Genomic DNA, 19,670 nt, shown 5'->3' with positions numbered 1-19,670 from the left:
TTTAAATTATTTATATTTGTTACCTCCTCATCGCGATATTTATCAAATTTTGAACATTTAAACATCTTCTTAATTTATGAAGCATTATCTTATTACCATGGTTATAAAAGGCAGAGCCAGTGAAATATACTCTAAAACATTGCTTTGGACTAACATTGTTGTTGTGTTCCAGCCATTCCCAGTGTCATGTCAGAAGGGATGGAAGATCCACTGTTACGTACATGATCATCGACTATGGTTCCACTTCCTCACCATTCCCAACTCCAACACAGCCAGCCTCAAGGTCTTTGCTGTCTTCAGTAAACTACGTGCATCTTCACAGGTCAGTTCAGCTTCAGGATAAAGTGGACTTTAATCAGAAAACTCAGTAAGAGATACCTTCTCTTGACCTAAACATTCTGGTTTGATCTCCCTAAGATCAAATGATCTTGTTTTGTTTGTTTGTTTTGTTTTTGTTTCTGGGTGGGCGTCAATGTCTGAATAGAATGAGTATATTTTTTAGGTTTTGTTAGCAGTATTTATGATGTTCCTTTATCACAACTCAGTAAAAGCAGGTTCCGCTTGCACAAATATGATTCTACATGAACATAGACTTACAGTTGTCAAAGATTGTCATTATATCCTGGATGCATCTACGAGTCGTCCAGATATTTTTATTGCCTCCCTTTGCTGGCTCCATGTTCTCACAGTAGCCAATCAGCTAAGCTGCCATTACAACCAAGCTTGTCAGTGTCAACAAAGATAGCAGTCACAGCTGTGCAGGTTTTTTGTGCAGTGCAACTCAGATTTGGGGGAAATCATACAGACAAATTCAGTCCGAAAATTTGATAAAATATATGCAAGAAGTTCTTCTACATTTTTCAGAGTTTCTCTGCATGATTTGTGTTGCCATGTTTAATTGGTAAGATAGTTTAGAAAGCATAAGTGATGTGTGATCGGTAGGCTCAACTTCCCAGTGTAGACATCTGATTGGATAAAAGGCCAGCCAAGGGAGGTAATAAAATTATCAGTAAGAGCCATAGATGCATCCAGGATATTGTGGAGATATCGAGGATGATATATGTCATGTGTTTGCCATGTCCGTGGGTTTTTTTCATCTTAGCTGTATTCAGCCTTGTCATAACAACTGTGATGTCACGGTTGATTTAATTGCATGTAAATGATGAAAAGTACTCCCAAATGAATGTCTCTTCTACCGCATTGACTAACATACTAACATGTCCGAATAGTTCCTGGAATTTTGCAATGACTATTGAAGGTATCAAAATCATTCATTTAATACTGCAAAGGCTGTTGAAGGTGTCAGAATCATTCATTTAATACTTCAGTGACTATTGAAGGTGTCAAAATCATTCATTTAGTACTGCAGTGACTGTTGAAGGTGTCAGAATCATTCATTTCGTACTGCAGTGACTGTGGAAGGTGTCAGAATCATTCATTTAATACTTCAATGACTGTTGAAGGTGTCAGAATCATTCATTTAGTACTGCAGTGACTGTTGAAGGTGTCAGAATCATTCATTTAGTACTGCAGTGACTGTTGAAGATGTCAAAATCATTTATTTATGATTTAGTACTGCAGTGACTGTGGAAGGTGTCAGAATCATTCATTTAGTACTGCAGTGACTGTTGAAGGTGTCAGAATCATTCATTTACTACTGCAGTGACTGTTGAAGATGTCAAAATCATTCATTTATGATTTAGTACTGCAATGACTGTGGAAGGTGTCAGAATCATTTATTTATGATTTAGTACTGCAGTGACTGTGGAAGGTGTCAGAATCATTCATTTAGTACTGCAGTGACTGTTGAAGGTGTCAGAATCATTCATTTAGTACTGCAGTGACTGTTGAAGATGTCAAAATCATTCATTTATGATTTAGTACTGCAGTGACTGTTAAAGATGTCAAAATCATTTATTTATGATTTAGTACTGCAGTGACTGTGGAAGGTGTCAGAATCATTCATTTATGATTTAGTACTGCAGTGACTGTGGAAGGTGTCAGAATCATTCATTTAGTACTGCAGTGACTGTGGAAGGTGTCAGAATCATTCATTTATAATTTAGTACTGCAGTGAGTGTGGAAGGTGTCAGAATCATTCATTTATAATTTAGTACTGCAGTGACTGTGGAAGGTGTCAGAATCATTCATTTAGTACTGCAGTGACTGTTTAATCATTTATTAAGTACTGGAAATTGAAATGACTGTTGAAGGTTGCAATCTTTGTTTAAAAGAATACATAAAGATAATTCTGTGACCAACTTCATGACTTAATCCCACGCCATATTAGTATATTGTTTCAGTGTGTAGAATTCTTAAGATATGACAATATTGACACACATCTGTAATATATAGCAACAGTTGGTAATATACAGTGAAGACAATGTCATTAATGAGATGCTGTATTATCACCTACGATGGAGAAAATGTTGGGGTTCATATTTTTCATAGGTGCCCTAGGGCAAAATATCAGTTTGTCATGGTGACGTGTCATCATGAATAATACTATGACATTATGTTTCTTCTACTATAACATTGCCTTCTACATGTGGTGACGGTAGCCAGCCTGTGTTTGAAAGTAGATTTGGATTTATTTTTCTCAGTTTGATGACTTTAGTAATAAACCGAATATTATAATCGTGCCCATGCCACACTATGTTTATGACACTCATGCCTAATATATTGATATATCCCTCCCTCTTGTTCGGGAAACGCCAACATTTAGGCACTCATGTTGTAGCACAGTACCACATGGACACTCCGATAGTATCCTCTATGTATGTACTGGTGCAGTAAACAACAGTTGTGATGAAATCAATGGGACCACTAGTTTCAGTTGTAATGCTCATTTTGACAGTAACATACAGCAAGTGGCTCAGATGCAGAAACCTTTTGTAATAATCATCAGTTTTTTATGAACATAGTTTACTGTATATTGAACTGCTGTTGATGACAACTGCTGTGTCGCTTGATATACGACCTTGAACACATCTGATGGCTATCTGATCTTGATTGTTGCCCAGAATTTCAACATGATGTTATTTCAACATTCTATATATTCATTATATCACTCTGTGACTCAACCCACAATGTTCAGTAACTCTGCAGATAGTGCTCCAACATAGTCATGTAGTCTGTATCATGGTAGTTTGTTCTATGTTAGGTTTTGTTAAATATCATGCAGCCATATCCACTTTCCAGCTATGTGAAGGGTTCTGGGTCACTTCACTCCAAGTTGTTTCACCCTGGTTGTTTCATTCCAGTTCCAAACCAGGTCAATTCATCCTGTATTAGGGGTTGTTTCACGCCCAATCAAGAGTGGTTTCACCCCAACCAACTGAGCATATATGGAGAATGGTATTAATGCTTAAACCTGTAATAATTAAATAATTGAGTCTGGACTAGATCATGAGCATTGATTGCATGTTTTGGATAAGATGACCTGGGCCTGATGTCTGGAAACAAATGTAAGTCTGAGTTTTGACTTAAGTTAAAGGTTTTAATCAAATTTGAGAAAACACAAGAAAATGCATTTCCCAAGATGAAGTGAAGTCGATATTAAAGTCAAATATAGTAGACAATTTGAGTTTGGTTGATAGATGACTTAAGTTTTTATGGGCTTTTTTATATTAAAAATACGGTTAAGTTAAAAATTCAGCTGTTTCAATTTTTTCAAACTCAGCTTGAAATATGAGTAAAAACTTACGTTTGTTTCGAGGAATTGGAGGCAAATCAAGCAAAATGGCAAACCTGAACACTCAGTCTCGTTAGTTGCTTGATAGGAAACATGAGCTCCTAAAGACCCATTCTGACCCGGATGTTCTTTATGGTATGTAGGTTGCATCCTCTAGAGTTTTAAAAACATGCATTCTAACCCAGGGGTTCTTTATGGTATGTAGGTTGCATCCTCTAGAGTTTTAAGAACATGCAGACAGATTGTTTCCATGTACTTTCCATCACAGACCTTGGCAAATTTATGTTTTGCATTTCTCTCACTAATAAATGTTGACCATGCATCATGATTTGATTAAAGCTTAAGATTTCCCTGGTAAAGTTAATATCCTTTTGCCATTCAGGATCATAGTTTACTGAAGAAAGAAAAATCTTCTCAAGCACTCTGTCTTGGCGCCTTGTCTTGGCACTACCCATAAGTAAACTGGAGAAACACATCGACAATGAACACTAACAAGTCTGATGGTTTGACTTGCTAGCATGTTTAATATGAGTGACAAAATAAACAATTAAATTTAGAAATTGAATAAAGATTCATCAGTCTCACTCATTGATAAACATGCAGGAGACTTTCCCAATTTGAACTGTTTTTTTTTTTGTTTTGAATGTTTTTATCTCCCCATAGGTAAGGTAAAGAGTATGGAATACAGCACATGGCAAGGAATGTATACAGTTCTTACAGTATGGAATATTTCACATGGCATAGGAATGTACACAGTTCTTATGGTATTGAATATATCACATGGCATAGTATTGTACACAGTTCTTCTGATATGGAATACATCGATTTCAAACTGTTTGAGAGGCATTCTAGAAGTTGCTGAGATAAAGATGACAAGAATTTTTTATGGATGATCAACTTCTTTATTGCAGGGTAGCGACGTTTCGGTATAGATTCTTATACCGTTTTCAAGCGTGTGGGGAATGGCAGGGGGAGTACAATATATATACAGCAGAGATGAGCATGTGATGACAATACAACAATAACAGGATTAACAATAGCAGTTGAAATATCGATTTCAACTGCTTTTGATATTGTTGTTAAGTCTTGATTACCATGATAACTGCAGTTTTCTGAAAAACAGGGTGTCTTGTACAATTTTTATTAAATTTAAGAACTGTCATTTTCCGTCACATGTGTTTATTTCAGAGACTGTATGTTAGAGGCTATATGTATTCCAAAGAGCCTCCATAAACATCTATAAAGATAGTCTGGGGGCACTTTGATAACAAGTGTCCCTGTTTCCATAGACGATGTTTTTTCAGCTTCCTGGTTAGATGGTCTGACATTTCACCACTAGACACCATTCATTAGTATCTGACACATGATCAAACACATCTGGCTGTCTGTACAGGGACACCTGTTGCTGATTCTGTAGTGTTTGTCAGCAGCAGACGCCAACAGCAGACACCAGCACCAGACGCAGGGCTAGTATGTCTACCCACAGCTTTACTTGATTAATGGGTATTTCTGCAGATATCATATGATGCATTATGCTACACACCTTGTGATTTATCACACCTCCACACAAACAGGGTTACTGAAACTTCATGAAACCTGTCAGAATATAGGAAGCACGGATTTATCTAGACTTGCTCAGATGATGGTATTAGCTGAAAACAAATGTCAGTGAAAACTCCAAAACTCCAAATGGAGTGAAATAAATACAGTGAAAGCTGTCAAAACCAGCAGCTGTTCAATCCAGCAAGTTGTAACAAGGTGTAAAATCTCAGCCCAGTCTGTGTCTAGAACATTTACCTTCTTATAAAAACTCTGCAATCTGGTAGCTGTCAATTCCTGATCTCAACATGAAATGAGCCACCCAGGTATGTGTTTATGCAGTGATTACCTCTGTTTAATCAGGCAATTGGCAAGGATGTGTTATATTGTCACCAATTAATCCTGTGTTGGAACCATGTGGTTGCTGACAAAAAATAATTTAATCTCTATTTAGTAATGGTAATTGAGAGAACCGCAGTATACAACAATGTATGTGAGACTTGACTAAACTGGTTTAGGTCTGGATGTAAGTAACCATGCGTTCTGTCCAAACCAGACTTTTTCAGTCCTAACTAGCACCAGTGTAGACAGCTTCCACTGTTGTTATATGTCAATGTATCCCAACTGTGTAGATTAATGCTCATGATGTTGGTCACTGGATCATCATACAGCTGGAATAAGCAACAAACAAAGCAATGTGTAGTGTTGATCAAACATTAATTTGGGAATTTACTCTGAACCAAAGTGAAAAATGATACATGAAGACCGTGTACAAAATGCCCAATGGCCAGTTAGCCCATTCTTGGTAAAAATCCAGTCAGGCCAGTAAACATGGTAAATCTCCACAGTCACTTGGGTCATTTTGTTAATATATCCCACTCTCTGACCCGTTGATACACTTATGAATCATGCAAGATTATCACCTGATAAAAATGTTCATAGTAGCAGCTTATTGATAAAACCTGTGTCATGCCCACAATATCATATTTCCATCTATTTATTAGACTAACAGCTAGTCTCTGAAATGAACATATTTTACTGAAAAAACGTTCATAGTGAAAAAAAATAATATAATGAAATGGAGCCCTGAGACTTTCTTCATTTTCTGAAGCCATGGAAATCTAGACTTGCCACATTTTCTAGACTTGCATGGGCTTTCTTGGATATATATATACTTCAGTGTCTGTACGACAGACTATCTGTTTATGTAATCTTTTGCTAAGTTTCTACATTTAGATTTCTGGTTGGTGAATTGTCTCCTATTAACTGTCAGGCAAAGCTAGCCTGACTGGTTAGCAAACTTTGTGGAAACTATTTCGCACACTGCACGAAGGACATCAGCAATTTTGTGTAGCTGGTGAATGGTGACACATTGTGACATGAGTTGCTAACAACCACCAATGAGTAATATATTCAACATGCTCAGTCTGTAAAACCTGCAGCAGATTGCATTCTGTCTTTGGTACAAAATTGTTTTGGTAGAATATTGCTTCATTACAGGAATAATTTATGGATGACACAGTTTTCATTTTGATAATCATTCATAATTCCTCCCGTTGATTACCAATTTTTAATCCTTCTTAGCCAGTCGTAGTCAAAATACAAATATACCTCTCCCTGAATAAGCGTAACTTAGTCTCATTTATTAATCTGACAATTTGCATTTTGTGCAGCGAATGATTTCGGATTAACGAGACTTGACTTTATTTACTTCCATCTGGAATTGTTTAATTCCTGCTTCCCCATTGTAATTTCAGGTTAGGACAGGTTGACAGTTAACTTTCCTGCTTGTAAAGATGGGGCCCAACTAGATTTTGTTGTTATGTTCTGGATTTGGTTGGTGTACTGGTGTAGTATGTCAGTGTATTATGACAACGATGGTCATTACTCACAATATCAATCTCTGGATCTCTTGTCCAGCCTTTGGGTGTGACAGATTTATCAGTTAATGAGTCTGGTTTTATACTGCTTTCAGCAATATAGCAGCAATAATGGTGGGGGGCTCTAGAAATATGTTTCATTGTACCCATGTTTGGAACTGAACGTGGGCCTGGATGATAAAAACATTAAGTTAATTAACCACAAGACTACCCCACCAACCACCCCTACTGATTTATTAGTGAGTGAGTGAGTAATCGGAAATCATCTGGTATTGATGCAGTTATACAATATTCGTAGGGCAACACAATCGAGTAATCAGGAAGTGTTGGTTTGTGGTCATAGTGACCAGGAAGTTAGCAGGATGAGGAAAAATTTGTATTCATACAGATAAGGAAACAGATAAGGGCCTGATAAAACTTTTATGAATCAAGCTATACAGAATAAACAATGTTTCACAGATGCTTTTATCAGCAGTGATATGGTACTGCTATTGCAGGCCCCCCTAAGTAATTGAAGGAATTACAGCAAATTTGAAGGAATTGCATCTCAAATGTAAACAAACGCAGCCCACTCGCGAAACAATTGCAGCGATATCGGTAGTTTAGCGGTAATAACAGAAACACATCGGCCCTATTGGAAGCAATGTCGGTAATACTGGAAACACGATCGGCCATCTTCGGAGATTTTTCGGTCGCGAGCGGAAACTCACGCAGCAAAACATGGCGTCGTTGGAAGAAGCACCCGTCTCGGTGAGATTTGTTTTTAGTTCCTACTATTACATTTTCATACTTATCCATCTTTGACCACCCGTGTTGAATGCGTTTAGGTATGAGGTGTTGTCGGGGCAATAGCTTATGTTTTTAGGAAAAGATTGTCACTGCAGAAGAGTGTCACAAGTCATGCCCCTGGAGATTGTTTACATCTGAACATCGAAGTCGTGCCGATGATTACGAACATCATGAACGTGCGCCATGAAGAAGTTTATGAGCCATAATTTTTCTTGCTACGAAGTGCAATTGACAAATTTAAACACATTTTACAAAACAATGTTATATCTGGTGCACGTTCGTAATCATCGGCACGACTTCGATGTTCAGATGTAAACAAACTACAGGGGCATGACTTGTGACACTCTCCTAGAGTGACTATCTTTTCCTAAAAACATAAGCTATTGCCCCGACAACACCTCATACCTAAACGCATTCAACACGGGTGGTCAAAGATGGATAAGTATAAAAATGTAATAGTAGAAACTAAAAACAAATCTCACCGAGACGGGCGCTTCTTCCAACGACGCCATGTTTTGCTGCGTGAGTTTCCGCTCGCGACCGAAAAATCTCCAAGATGGCCGATCGTGTTTCCAGTATTACCGACATTGCTTCCGATAGGGCCGATGTGTTTCTGTTATTACCGCTAAACTACCGATATCGCTGCAATTGTTTCGCGAGTGGGCTGCGTTTGTTTACATTTGAGATGCAATTCCTTCAAATTTGCTGTAATTCCTTCAATTACTTAGGGGGGCCTGTATTGTATATATGTCTGTCACATGATTCTAACAGGTCTGGGTATTGAGATAGGTACCTGGATCTAACTCATTAGTCATCCACCCTGTGTATCCAAGCTCTGTCAACTTAGTCCCAGCCCTAATCTGGAGTATTCGAGACACAAACAAACCCACATGGTTCCTACTCTGGGTAATGTGTCTTACCTGTGTCACCGATTCTGTCTCACCATTATCATGATGTTGTTGCTGGCTGCAGCATAAACCACTCACTCACCCAACGAAACCACCCAGATCACCTGTTCATGAACTGAACAAACTCATCTGTCTATCTAACTCTATCAGAACTGCAGATAAGGCGCATATTTTACTCAATAAAAATCAGATTTACTCCGTTAATTACAAATTTGGGAGTACAAAAAAATGCGTCAGATTCACTTAAAACCCAATAGGTCTATAATACCTTGCGTACTTCACGTAGTTATCTGAACTTGACTATGATTCGTTGTTTTGCCCAAACTCTAAAACAGTATTAGTTAATGGTAGGCAATGCCTATATATACACATACTATTATAGGCTTAGCCCTTCTCCGGGTGCTACTCGAATAGTCACATGACTTCCATGTTGAGTATTTAGAAATGGATGCCAAATGTTTGTCAATATGATGATTACTAAACAAATTTAGTCTATTGAGATTCATTTATATTTATATGTTTAGAAGAGTGAAGTACTCAATAAGGATAAGAAGGTCTGTGTAAAACTACTCAATTCTTTTAACTAGTGGGAGTACACAAAATGCTAGTTACTCCTCAAAAGATGCAATTACTCATACATAAACAGACATGGGAGTAAATACTCAGTTGCTTGACAAATTATCTGGAGTTCTGCTCTACAAATGAACAGAACACAATGATTTTTTTTGTTTTGGTTCAGTTGGTGAATAGCTCATGTCACAATGTTTATTCAAAACATATTGCACATGTATTTAATGTAAATGTATTCGACTCACAGGGCTCATTAATTATGTAAATCATGTTAATTAGCATGATAAGCATGACAAGATGCATTTTAATGGATAATTCGTGGGTTTGACCGTTGGTGAAAAGATTGGTTAAATTCTTGCAGGGCAATCATGGTGATTCACAGTTGCGTCACAACTATAGTTGAAGGATGGCAAATAGTTCACATTTCATTTTGGATAAATGATTTAAATTTCTAGAAATGACGAATTGATGGGGGTCTTTTTGTTTTTCTGTATTTTTTTAATGCCTTATTCAGCAGTATTCCAGCTATATAGTCTGTAAATAATAGAATCTGGACCAGACTTTCCAGTGATCAACATCTTGAGCATCAGTCTACACGATTGGGACATGGGGACATGAGAAAAGACAAGTCGTTCTTCCAGATTTCCATCATGTTCACTAGTTCATGGCTAAAAGGACAAGAGAACCAACTGACGTCTATTTGCTTAGGTCTGTCTCTTCAATTTGTGATGATGTTTATGCTTTTAAGGGATAAAGAAAACAGGTTTATGAAATCATTTAATTATGAAAACCAATTCACAAGTATTCTGTAAATGCTGACAGAAGGATTATCATGATTATTACCGGGTAACATGACATATAGCCATGTTTACTATGCCGACAGCACACTGTACCATGCCATGCCTTGCCTGACTGGGTGCTATTCAGCTGTTTTTTAGACTTTGTTTTAGCTGTTTTTCAGTTTCTAACTATGTTTAATTTTGATGGAAACTGATAGAGTAAAAGGAGCTCCAAACAGATGGGAGATACAGAACCTGAGGAAATCTAGTCCGGTTTCATTTAGGACTAGCATGGCAGAAACATCTTGGCAGAAGGAAAACTGATGCAGTGTGCGTCACAACTATAGCTGAAGTATGGCAAATAGTCCACATTTCATGTTGGAAAAGTGATTTAGATTTCTAGAAAAGACAAATTGTTGGGGTCTTTTTGTCTGTCTGTATTTTTTAAAAATGCCTTGTTCAGCAGTACTGGTATTCCAGCTATATTGTCTGTAGATAATAGAATCTGGAGCAGACTGTCCAGCTAGACAGAAGGAGAACTAATGCAGTTCAAGGACTGTGGGACAGACTACAGGATTTCAAAGACTAATGCAGAAACCTGATAATTCTAGTTCTCGAGGATAGTCCTAGTTCAAAAAGACAAAAATGTTTACTGTGTATACATTTTCTGTGAGTCAAAGTCATTTCAAATTTGAAGCACAATTGAAGTATTGATAACCTGATCGGAATTGATAATTTATTAGCCACTGAGCACTGTCATTATTGGATTTTGGCCTCTTTTTTGCACTGTTTTGTGTTCTGGGACAAGCGTCAATGATGAAGCCTGAATAAGGCTGATATGGCATTTGTCAGGAACACATAATACAGTATGGGGCAACTTGTTCCCTGATAGCTGCACATGTTGCTTGCTTCTCACATACAGGTGTTTTTTCCACACAACATCTGGTGCGTATGAACTGTATCTATGAGTCATCGGTGTTAGTTAATTCTGCTAACTCACGTTCTTAGTATCACATTTCGATTTCAATTCGACACACATTTAAAGTACAAAACTATTCATTATTTACCTTAGTATGTAGACTCACATTGTGAGGGAGGGAAGGAGGGAGGGAGCGAGCAAACAGGCCTTTAGCAGAGATGCCAACATTACGATTTTATTGTAGTCACTAAGAAATTTTGGCTTCAAAGTACACCAATACAATTGCAGTAGAAATTCTACAAACTTTGAAAAAATCTTTATCAAAATTCTGATATATTGACAAAAACTTATATTTTCGTTGGTTAAATACATTTTGCCAAAAGAAAGACAAGAACAAATGTAATGGTGATTTTGTGGCTGGCATCTTTGCTATAACAATACTCCAGCAATATTGGTAAGGAATGGCTGAGGGATACCAGAAATAGCCTTCCCACTTAGTACCCATGTGAGGAAACAAAGCCAGATCTACGGTGTGACCAGTGAAGGCTTTAGACACTAGATCACACTGCCGCCTTCATCTTGAGTGAGTATCATTTGATGCTCCTTTCAACCATATTTCATCAGTTCCACTAGCCCTGGCCTTAGACTGTGTTGATGTGATGAGTGAAAACTTGAACTACTGGATTTACTAGCGCTGGTGGTTCCAAAATGGAAACATAACAGCTGGCCTCTGTGCCTGATTTCAATCAAATACAGTACAATAATATGAACAAGAAAATTGAAATAGTGTAATTATCAGCTGATCATATGCATCACTTATTTGAATATTAGTTTTACACACAATATACCTGAAACAGGTTTGAACGTGTTGTGGCATTTTGTATTCTATGGATGTTGTGACACATTTTGACACAAGGTATTAGCATGACGAATATGGTGTTCACATATTGATTATGTTAATCATGGGTGTGTCCGAGCATTTAAATTGATATTTGACCTATAAGAATATTTCTTACAAGTTACATTGAACAATATTTGCTTTAGGAATTACAGCTCAGTCTCAAATGCTTCATCTGCTGTTATCACAGTTAACACGAGTACACACACAATGAGTGCTAGTACTATCTTTACTGTCTCCTAAATATCATCTTTGTTCCTGTGTGGTGTCTTACTACCCTGGCTAAAATATATACCTGTAACACTTTAAAATTTGATAGTCATATATGAACTTAAATGTGGTGAGGTCATATTATGTTAAGCTAGATTAAATGGTTGTATTTGGGCATTTGAATCAAACATGGCGCTGATGTGTTTCAGCTCCCTTGGTTTTCGCTGTTTTTGACAATGTTTCATTTCACTCAATGAATATTGATTCATTTGCTTCACTGCATGTTCTAACATGTCGTTTTAGGTGGTTATTAAGCACACAAAGTATCATCTACCTTGGCATGTAAATGATCTTGCTGATATATGACTATCAACTTTTAACGTGCTCCCATATTTTTTGTTTGTAGTATATATGATTTTGATTGTTACAAATAAACCCATCTACATCTACTAAGAACCCCTATGGAGACTTTCAGATTGAGATTCCTGGAGAAGTCTAGACTTGATTCACATGGGGCGTTACTTCAGCTTTGAAGGGAGGGGTAGGCTGTATGGAAAATACCTAGTTCAGGGGTTGTGAGGGAGACTAGCTAATACACAATATGTACTTAATATGTAAGTGCAAAATTTGTGTTTTGCACAATCGAAAGGAAGCCTTTACAAGATGTAATAGTCTCAAATTCATGAGAAATGTGGAAGAAGTATGACCGTTTCCTTTCAGAAATTCATTTATACTGAAGAGTGCCTTAAATGTCCTAGGCAAATACAGCTTTATTCTTTCTGGGTGAATGTTTGTACTACACCATTGAACAACATCATCTGCAAGTGGTGTGATTTGTGGCATTCTTTAGAAATTGTTATGAATTTGGGCATTTTTCACTTGATAGTCTGATAATTTTTTAATAGTAAATTTAAGATTTTGTTATCTGATCAAACAGACAGACAACTGGTAGGAGAGTCTGAGTTAATATCAAGGAGTTTGCAACTAGCAAATGTTGTTACGATTTAAGAATAAGAATATATTAAATTATTTTTACTCTTTCTGTCATATTGGTTAGAAAGTCCTGCGTATTACGTTTTTAGTGGAAATCAAGTGAGAGAGTGAGCTGTGAACATTATAATTTGACTACCAAGAAACAGATGCTAAGAAAGTGGGAGTAGTCACTCTACAGTGCAGGTGCTTCTTTTGCACTCTGTATGAGAGGCGGAATCAGTATTCAAGGCCTGTTCAGGCTTGTGGAAATGGTGATGGATGTGACATGGTTTTACAAAGATTCAGATAACACAATACAACACAACACAGCACAGCACAACACACTGCAAGCATACAGGCCCAGCATTGTGCTGTGTCAGTCAGCTGAGCCATAAGGTGTAATACCATAGAATAAAGAAAGTATTCAGTCACAGGACAGAAATATATGAACATAGAATTAATCATAATTTTTGAGAAACCTATTTTTCACACTGACCCTCAGAATATCTCTGCCCTGCTGGCATTATCTTTGTAAATATTTATTCATATAAACATGATTCACCAGCACAAACTGTTGAGAGAACCTGAATAAATGAACCACTACCATGCACCTCCAGATTAGGGTCAGGTGGCCAATAACATGCACATTTAACTTGATCTCACATAAGTATCTCAAGCACACATACAGTATCAGCCTTCTAGTTACTGCCTGAAGGAAAGCCATAAGGCAATGGGTTCAAGGACAAATAATCCCATAGTTACTGTGTCTGTGGTCTCTCAAGGACAAATAATCCTATGGTTACTGTCTCTCAAGGACATAATCCCACAGTTACTGTCTCTATAGTCTCTCAAGGACAAATGCTCCTATAGTTACTGTCTCTCAAAGACACATAATCCCACAGTTACTGTCTCTATAGTCTCTCAAGGACAAATAATCCTATAGTTACTATCTCTCAAAGACACATAGTCCCACAGTTACTGTCTCTATAGTCTCTCAAGGACAAATAATCCTATAGTTACTATCTCTCAAAGACACATATTCCCACAGTTACTGTCTCTATAGTCTCTCAAGGACAAATAATCCCATAGTTACTGTCTCTCAAAGACACATAATCCCATAGTTACTGTGTTTATAGTTTCTCAAGGACAAATAATTCTATAGTTACTGTCTCTCAAAGACACATAATCCTATAGTTCCTCTCTCAAGGTTACTCTCATAGTTACTGGCAAGGACACATAATCCCATAGTTACTGTCTCTCAAGGACATAATCCCATAGTTACTGTTTGGGAGTTACTGTCTCTTAAGAACAAGCATGTCGTGTTAGCTTGTGCTTTGGTATGACCAAATATGGCATTCTGAACTAAGTGAGTGTCAGCTGACAGTGAACATCTGGGGTGGAACAGCAAATAACGGAATCGGGTGGTCAGACTTGCTGACTGCATTGACACATCAGTGTATCTCAGATTTATAGATTGATGCTCATGATATTGATCACTAGATTGTCTGGTCTAGACTAGATTATTTACAGACCATCACCAAGTTACTCGAATATTGCTGAGTGCTGCATTAAACAAAAATAAATAACAAGTGGCAGCTTGTCAGTAAAAGACAGCGGGGACTGAGGAACTGGCTAAGCACAAGACCTTCTATATAGGACTCATTTGGTCACAGTGCAGTAACATACAGGACTCATTTGGTCACAGTGCAGTAACATATAGGACCCATTTGGTCACACTGCAGTAACATACTGGACTCATTTGGTCACAGTGCAGTAACATACAGGACTCATTTGGTCACAGTGCAGTAACATATAGCACTCATTTGGTCACAGTGCAGTAACATATTGGACTCATTTGGTCACAGTGCAGTAACATATAGGACCCATTTTGTCACAGTGCAGTAACATATAGGACCCATTTGGTCACAGTGCAGTAACATATAGGACCCATTTGGTCACAGTGCAGTAACATATAGGACCCATTTGGTCACAGTGCAGTAACATATAGGACCCATTTGGTCACAGTGCAGTAACATACTGGACTCATTTGGTCACAGTGCAGTAACATACTGGACCCATTTGGTCACAGTGCAGTAACATATAGGACCCATTTGGTCACAGTGCAGTAACATATAGGACCCATTTGGTCACAGTGCAGTAACATATAGGACCCATTTGGTCACAGTGCAGTAACATATAGGACCCATTTGGTCACAGTGCAGTAACATATAGGACTCATTTGGTCACAGTGCAGTAACATACAGGACTCATTTGGTCACAGTGCAGTAACATACTGGACTCATTTGGTCACAGTGCAGTAACATACTGGACTCATTTGGTCACAGTGCAGTAACATACTGGACCCATTTGGTCACAGTGCAGTAACATACTGGACTCATTTGGTCACAATGCAGTAACATATAGGACCCATTTGGTCACAGTGCAGTAACATACTGGACTCATTTGGTCACAGTGCAGTAACATATAGGACCCATTTGGTCACAGTGCAGTAACATATAGGACCCATTTGGTCACAATGCAGTAACATATAGGACCCATTTGGTCACAGTGCAGTAACATACTGGACTCATTTGGTCACAGTGCAGTAACATACTGGACCCATTTGGTCACAGTGCAGTAACATATAGGACCCATTTGGTCACAGTGCAGTAACATACTGGACTCATTTGGTCTCAGTGCAGTAACATATAGGACCCATTTGGTCACAGTGCAGTAACATACTGGACTCATTTGGTCACAGTGCAGTAACATACTGGACCCATTTGGTCACAGTGCAGTAACATATAGGACCCATTTGGTCACAGTGCAGTAACATATAGGACTCATTTGGTCACAGTGCAGTAACATATTGGACTCATTTGGTCACAGTGCAGTAACATACTGGACTCATTTGGTCACAGTGCAGTAACATATTGGACTCATTTGGTCACAGTGCAGTAACATCCTGGACTAAATGAAAATGTGACGAGATGGAACATTGCTTTATAGCTTAAATGTTCCTGAGTGCAAACTGATAGCCCTTTCTCTCACTGTGAAAATTAGCCATAATATAGTGACTGCAGTAATGTTATGGAGTGTGTAATTATTGACAAAATAATCACCTGTTCCTCCTGGTGCAAAAGAAAAACAACAATCTAAGAACTAGTATACAGTTATCAGAACCTTTAAATATCATCCTGGGAAAACTGTTGTAATAAAAAACAGTTCAAGAGCTAACTGAACACAGACTGTAGACAGATGCTTATACTGAAGGGTATTAACATCATGAGTTCATGTAGTATAAGGACTGAATCCACTCACATGCTGTTAAAATGTTGCTTGAAGACAGTTTAGGATTGGCAGACATAAATAATTTGGCACTATGTGTCCTTAAGCAAAATAGTCAACCTCACATTTTTGAGAGCCTGCAATTTGAGTGTTTTCATCTTCCAAGCTTCCAACTTGCATTCCTTCAGCAACTCAAGGAAAACAATGTTTTCTCAAATTTCATTTTAAATTTTTGTCTGATGCATGTTATGTTTATCATGCTTATATTAGTCCTTTCTTTAAAAACCAGCTATCATATATACCATTCAAAAAAGTAGGGGATATTCCATTTCGTGAGCATACCACTAGCGAGTACATGTGAGAAAAAGTAATATATCTCCATAATCTTGTAGATCCAATATCCCCCTACTTTTTAATGGTATATTGACAATGTTAAACTACAGTTACAATGCTCTGTGTAGTCATCTCTGAAGGTGATTTTCTTTTTCCTTTCAGTCTGTACTTCAGCTCCTCAAAGATATCTCCATGACATGTGAATGGAAGCCAGGGGTAGTAGCCACATCATATGTTCGTGATGTCAGCTCCCATGATGTCCCCGTCAAGTCTAAGGGTGTGCCGCCCATGCCGGTGAAGCAAGACCTTGTGAAGGAGGAAAGAGTATGTCAACGTCCGTCCAGACCCTTTGATGCTTGGTGGCAACCCAATATCACTCAGACAACCACGGAGGAATACAGGAGGTGGGTTCTAGGTCTAACTTCTACCTCCAGATAACACCAGTCTCAGACTGGTTCATTAGGTGAAAGAACACACCTAAATCTAGATATAAATAATCATTTCGACCTTGCCATTTGTATTCTTACATGTAAATACTAGAAACATACCGTATCCTTTGTAGATATCTTTGTAATCACAGCAATTTGTAGGGTAACAAGGGATTAATATTTCAATCTCTGTTTATCTGTTTAAAGGCACACTGTCATGGTTTTTAAACATATTTTGGTCTGTTATATATATATTGGGCCATATGCACTCTGGCATCCCATTGATGCAGAGAAAGACTTATCATCCCTTACGACTTGCCTGAAACAGAAAATTAAAACTTTGAGGCAAACAGCTTCCAAACAGATTACACTTGCCATATATGGAATGTACATTGAAAACTGCCACATGTGGGTGTTGTCAGTGTTTGCTGAACTGGCCTCAATCAAAAGTTGCATTACAGGACATTTGTAAAGAACCGTCCAAGGGACATAACCCTGTGGGATTCTCTTGAAATAAAGTTCTTCTGGTAGAAGGCGCAAGAGTCAATTTATTGCAACATTGCATTAAACTTTTCAATTAATCAATGAAAACTCTATTTCCGTACAAATGCCATCGGGCCCATATATATACAGTTTCACAAAACAATATGGTTTACACATATGTATACAAGCCTATCCACATACATATATGCATATAATCAGACTATGCAATACAAGTTAATATGTATAATGTAAATAAAGGTATGTTATGATAATACAAAGTATAATATGGTAGTTAATATTATCATTCATGTAATAGTTTACATCTTCGTTCCTAAGAATCCATTATATATAGGCTGAGCATTTTGAAACTATGAAGGTCATTTGTCATAAGTAGTTTTTTAATGTTAAACATATTTGTTTTGGTCTCTTGGTAAATATTTACACCATAAATTTGACCTTTTTTATTTCATATTGTAACCTTAACACTTTTTTTCAGAATAAGTTATATGGCAGCATCAATAAGGGCTGATATATGGTATTGTGAGCAAAATGCAATATTGATGTTTAGAGCGGTGTGGCGTGATAGTGTGCCTTTAATTGTTGTAAATGATAAACATGGGAGGTAAAAGACTCTGCACATGGTACACAGGTGTTCAGAGGGTATTTGAAGCTTACAACTTCAAACATGTTCCTGAAAACTGATTTCAACATATGTTGCTTTATAAAGCAGGGATGGCAACAGGAAAAAGCAGTGTGAAGTTGTTACTGTTGACTTATTTATTAACAAGAATTGATGATTCCTGTATTATCTTGCAACTGTTGAGCCTAACAGAGCACACATACAAACAGTACAGACACCAGTTTTAACCTCTATTTATTCCTCTAATTTTCAGCTAATCTGCCGATTTCAAATAATGATCAATTTTGTGAATCATCTGAATCTGTTGAAAACCCCCGACCTCACATTCGATGACACAATATTAGTTATATAAGTTACTTCCTTTGGCTTTGCAAGACAATATGCAGTTAAAATTTGAAATATTTGAGAAAAATAGCAGATTACAAATCACCTTCATGGAAACTGTAAACCCAACAAAGTATGAATTAGTGAACTTACCTCGTTGAAAATATCAATTATACCCTGCAAGTGCATTTACTAAATGTCAGGATTGTTAAAACATTAGATTAAATCAGTTTCCACCTTGTATGTTTAATGTAATTTTCAGTTTATTGTGCGTGATGAAATACATGTGACAAGTATTTCATCTAATTTGGATATTACCTTTGTATAATAATAAAAGAAATCACCAAAGAGGAAAAGTTGACAATAAACGATTGGTTATCACAAGCAGGAAATTCCCATTAGTAAAGCTTATTCTGATTTGACTGCAGTGACATTCATGTTGTGATGATTTTTCTCATTGGTCAGTTTTTTAATAGCAGTCAATCACGATATTTGAAGCCTCTAGGGTACAAAAAACATGGTGCACGATATCTGTTCAAAATGGATACCAAATGCACATCAAGACTTAAACTTTACAATTAGTTTTCAGGGAAACTGAAAATACAGCGGAAAGATTTCTGCTCGTATTCCCCCTTAAACTTCATTCCTGCCAAATTATATATCACCTGAATATATATTCCTCATCTGATGAGGATTAGTTTTATCATATTTCTTGCATTGTATCTGACCAAACTCAAACGTATATTCTAAACTTCTGAAACTGCCACTCAAAAAATATTTCCTTGTTTCAATTTAGTGGGGATACGGGCGGAAGTCTTGCCAATATTGCTAATTGGGAATGACAATGTTGAAACTTCAACTTATTGTTTTCAAAAATAGTCAGGTCAGAAAACGTACTCTTCCTCTAAGACAAGCAAATTCTGTTTTCCTCTTGCCCGGAGCAAATTTTACTTGTCAACATGAGTGGACGAGTGGAATTTACAAGCCCTGGTCAGGCTCGCATAGTTGGTTTACAC

General features: G+C 37.3%; 1 protein-coding gene across 2 annotated transcripts in view; it reads left to right on the top strand.

Moving 5' to 3' along the window:
- Window positions 1-19,670, top strand: part of LOC137294172 (uncharacterized) — a 47,162-nt gene that overhangs the window by 7,885 nt on the left and 19,607 nt on the right. For both annotated transcript variants that reach the window (XM_067825160.1, XM_067825159.1), the window contains exons 3-4: window positions 173-322; window positions 16,942-17,183. In XM_067825160.1, coding sequence (XP_067681261.1) covers window positions 173-322; window positions 16,942-17,183 — 392 coding nt within the window. The remainder of the gene's footprint in view (window positions 1-172; window positions 323-16,941; window positions 17,184-19,670) is intronic.

Source organism: Haliotis asinina, chromosome 8 (assembly GCF_037392515.1).
Source record: "Haliotis asinina isolate JCU_RB_2024 chromosome 8, JCU_Hal_asi_v2, whole genome shotgun sequence".
In the NCBI taxonomy this organism is placed as follows: Eukaryota; Metazoa; Mollusca; class Gastropoda; order Lepetellida; family Haliotidae; genus Haliotis; species Haliotis asinina.
The sequence above is the reverse complement of the archived record's forward strand: the minus strand, read 5'-3'. Positions and strand labels throughout refer to the sequence as shown.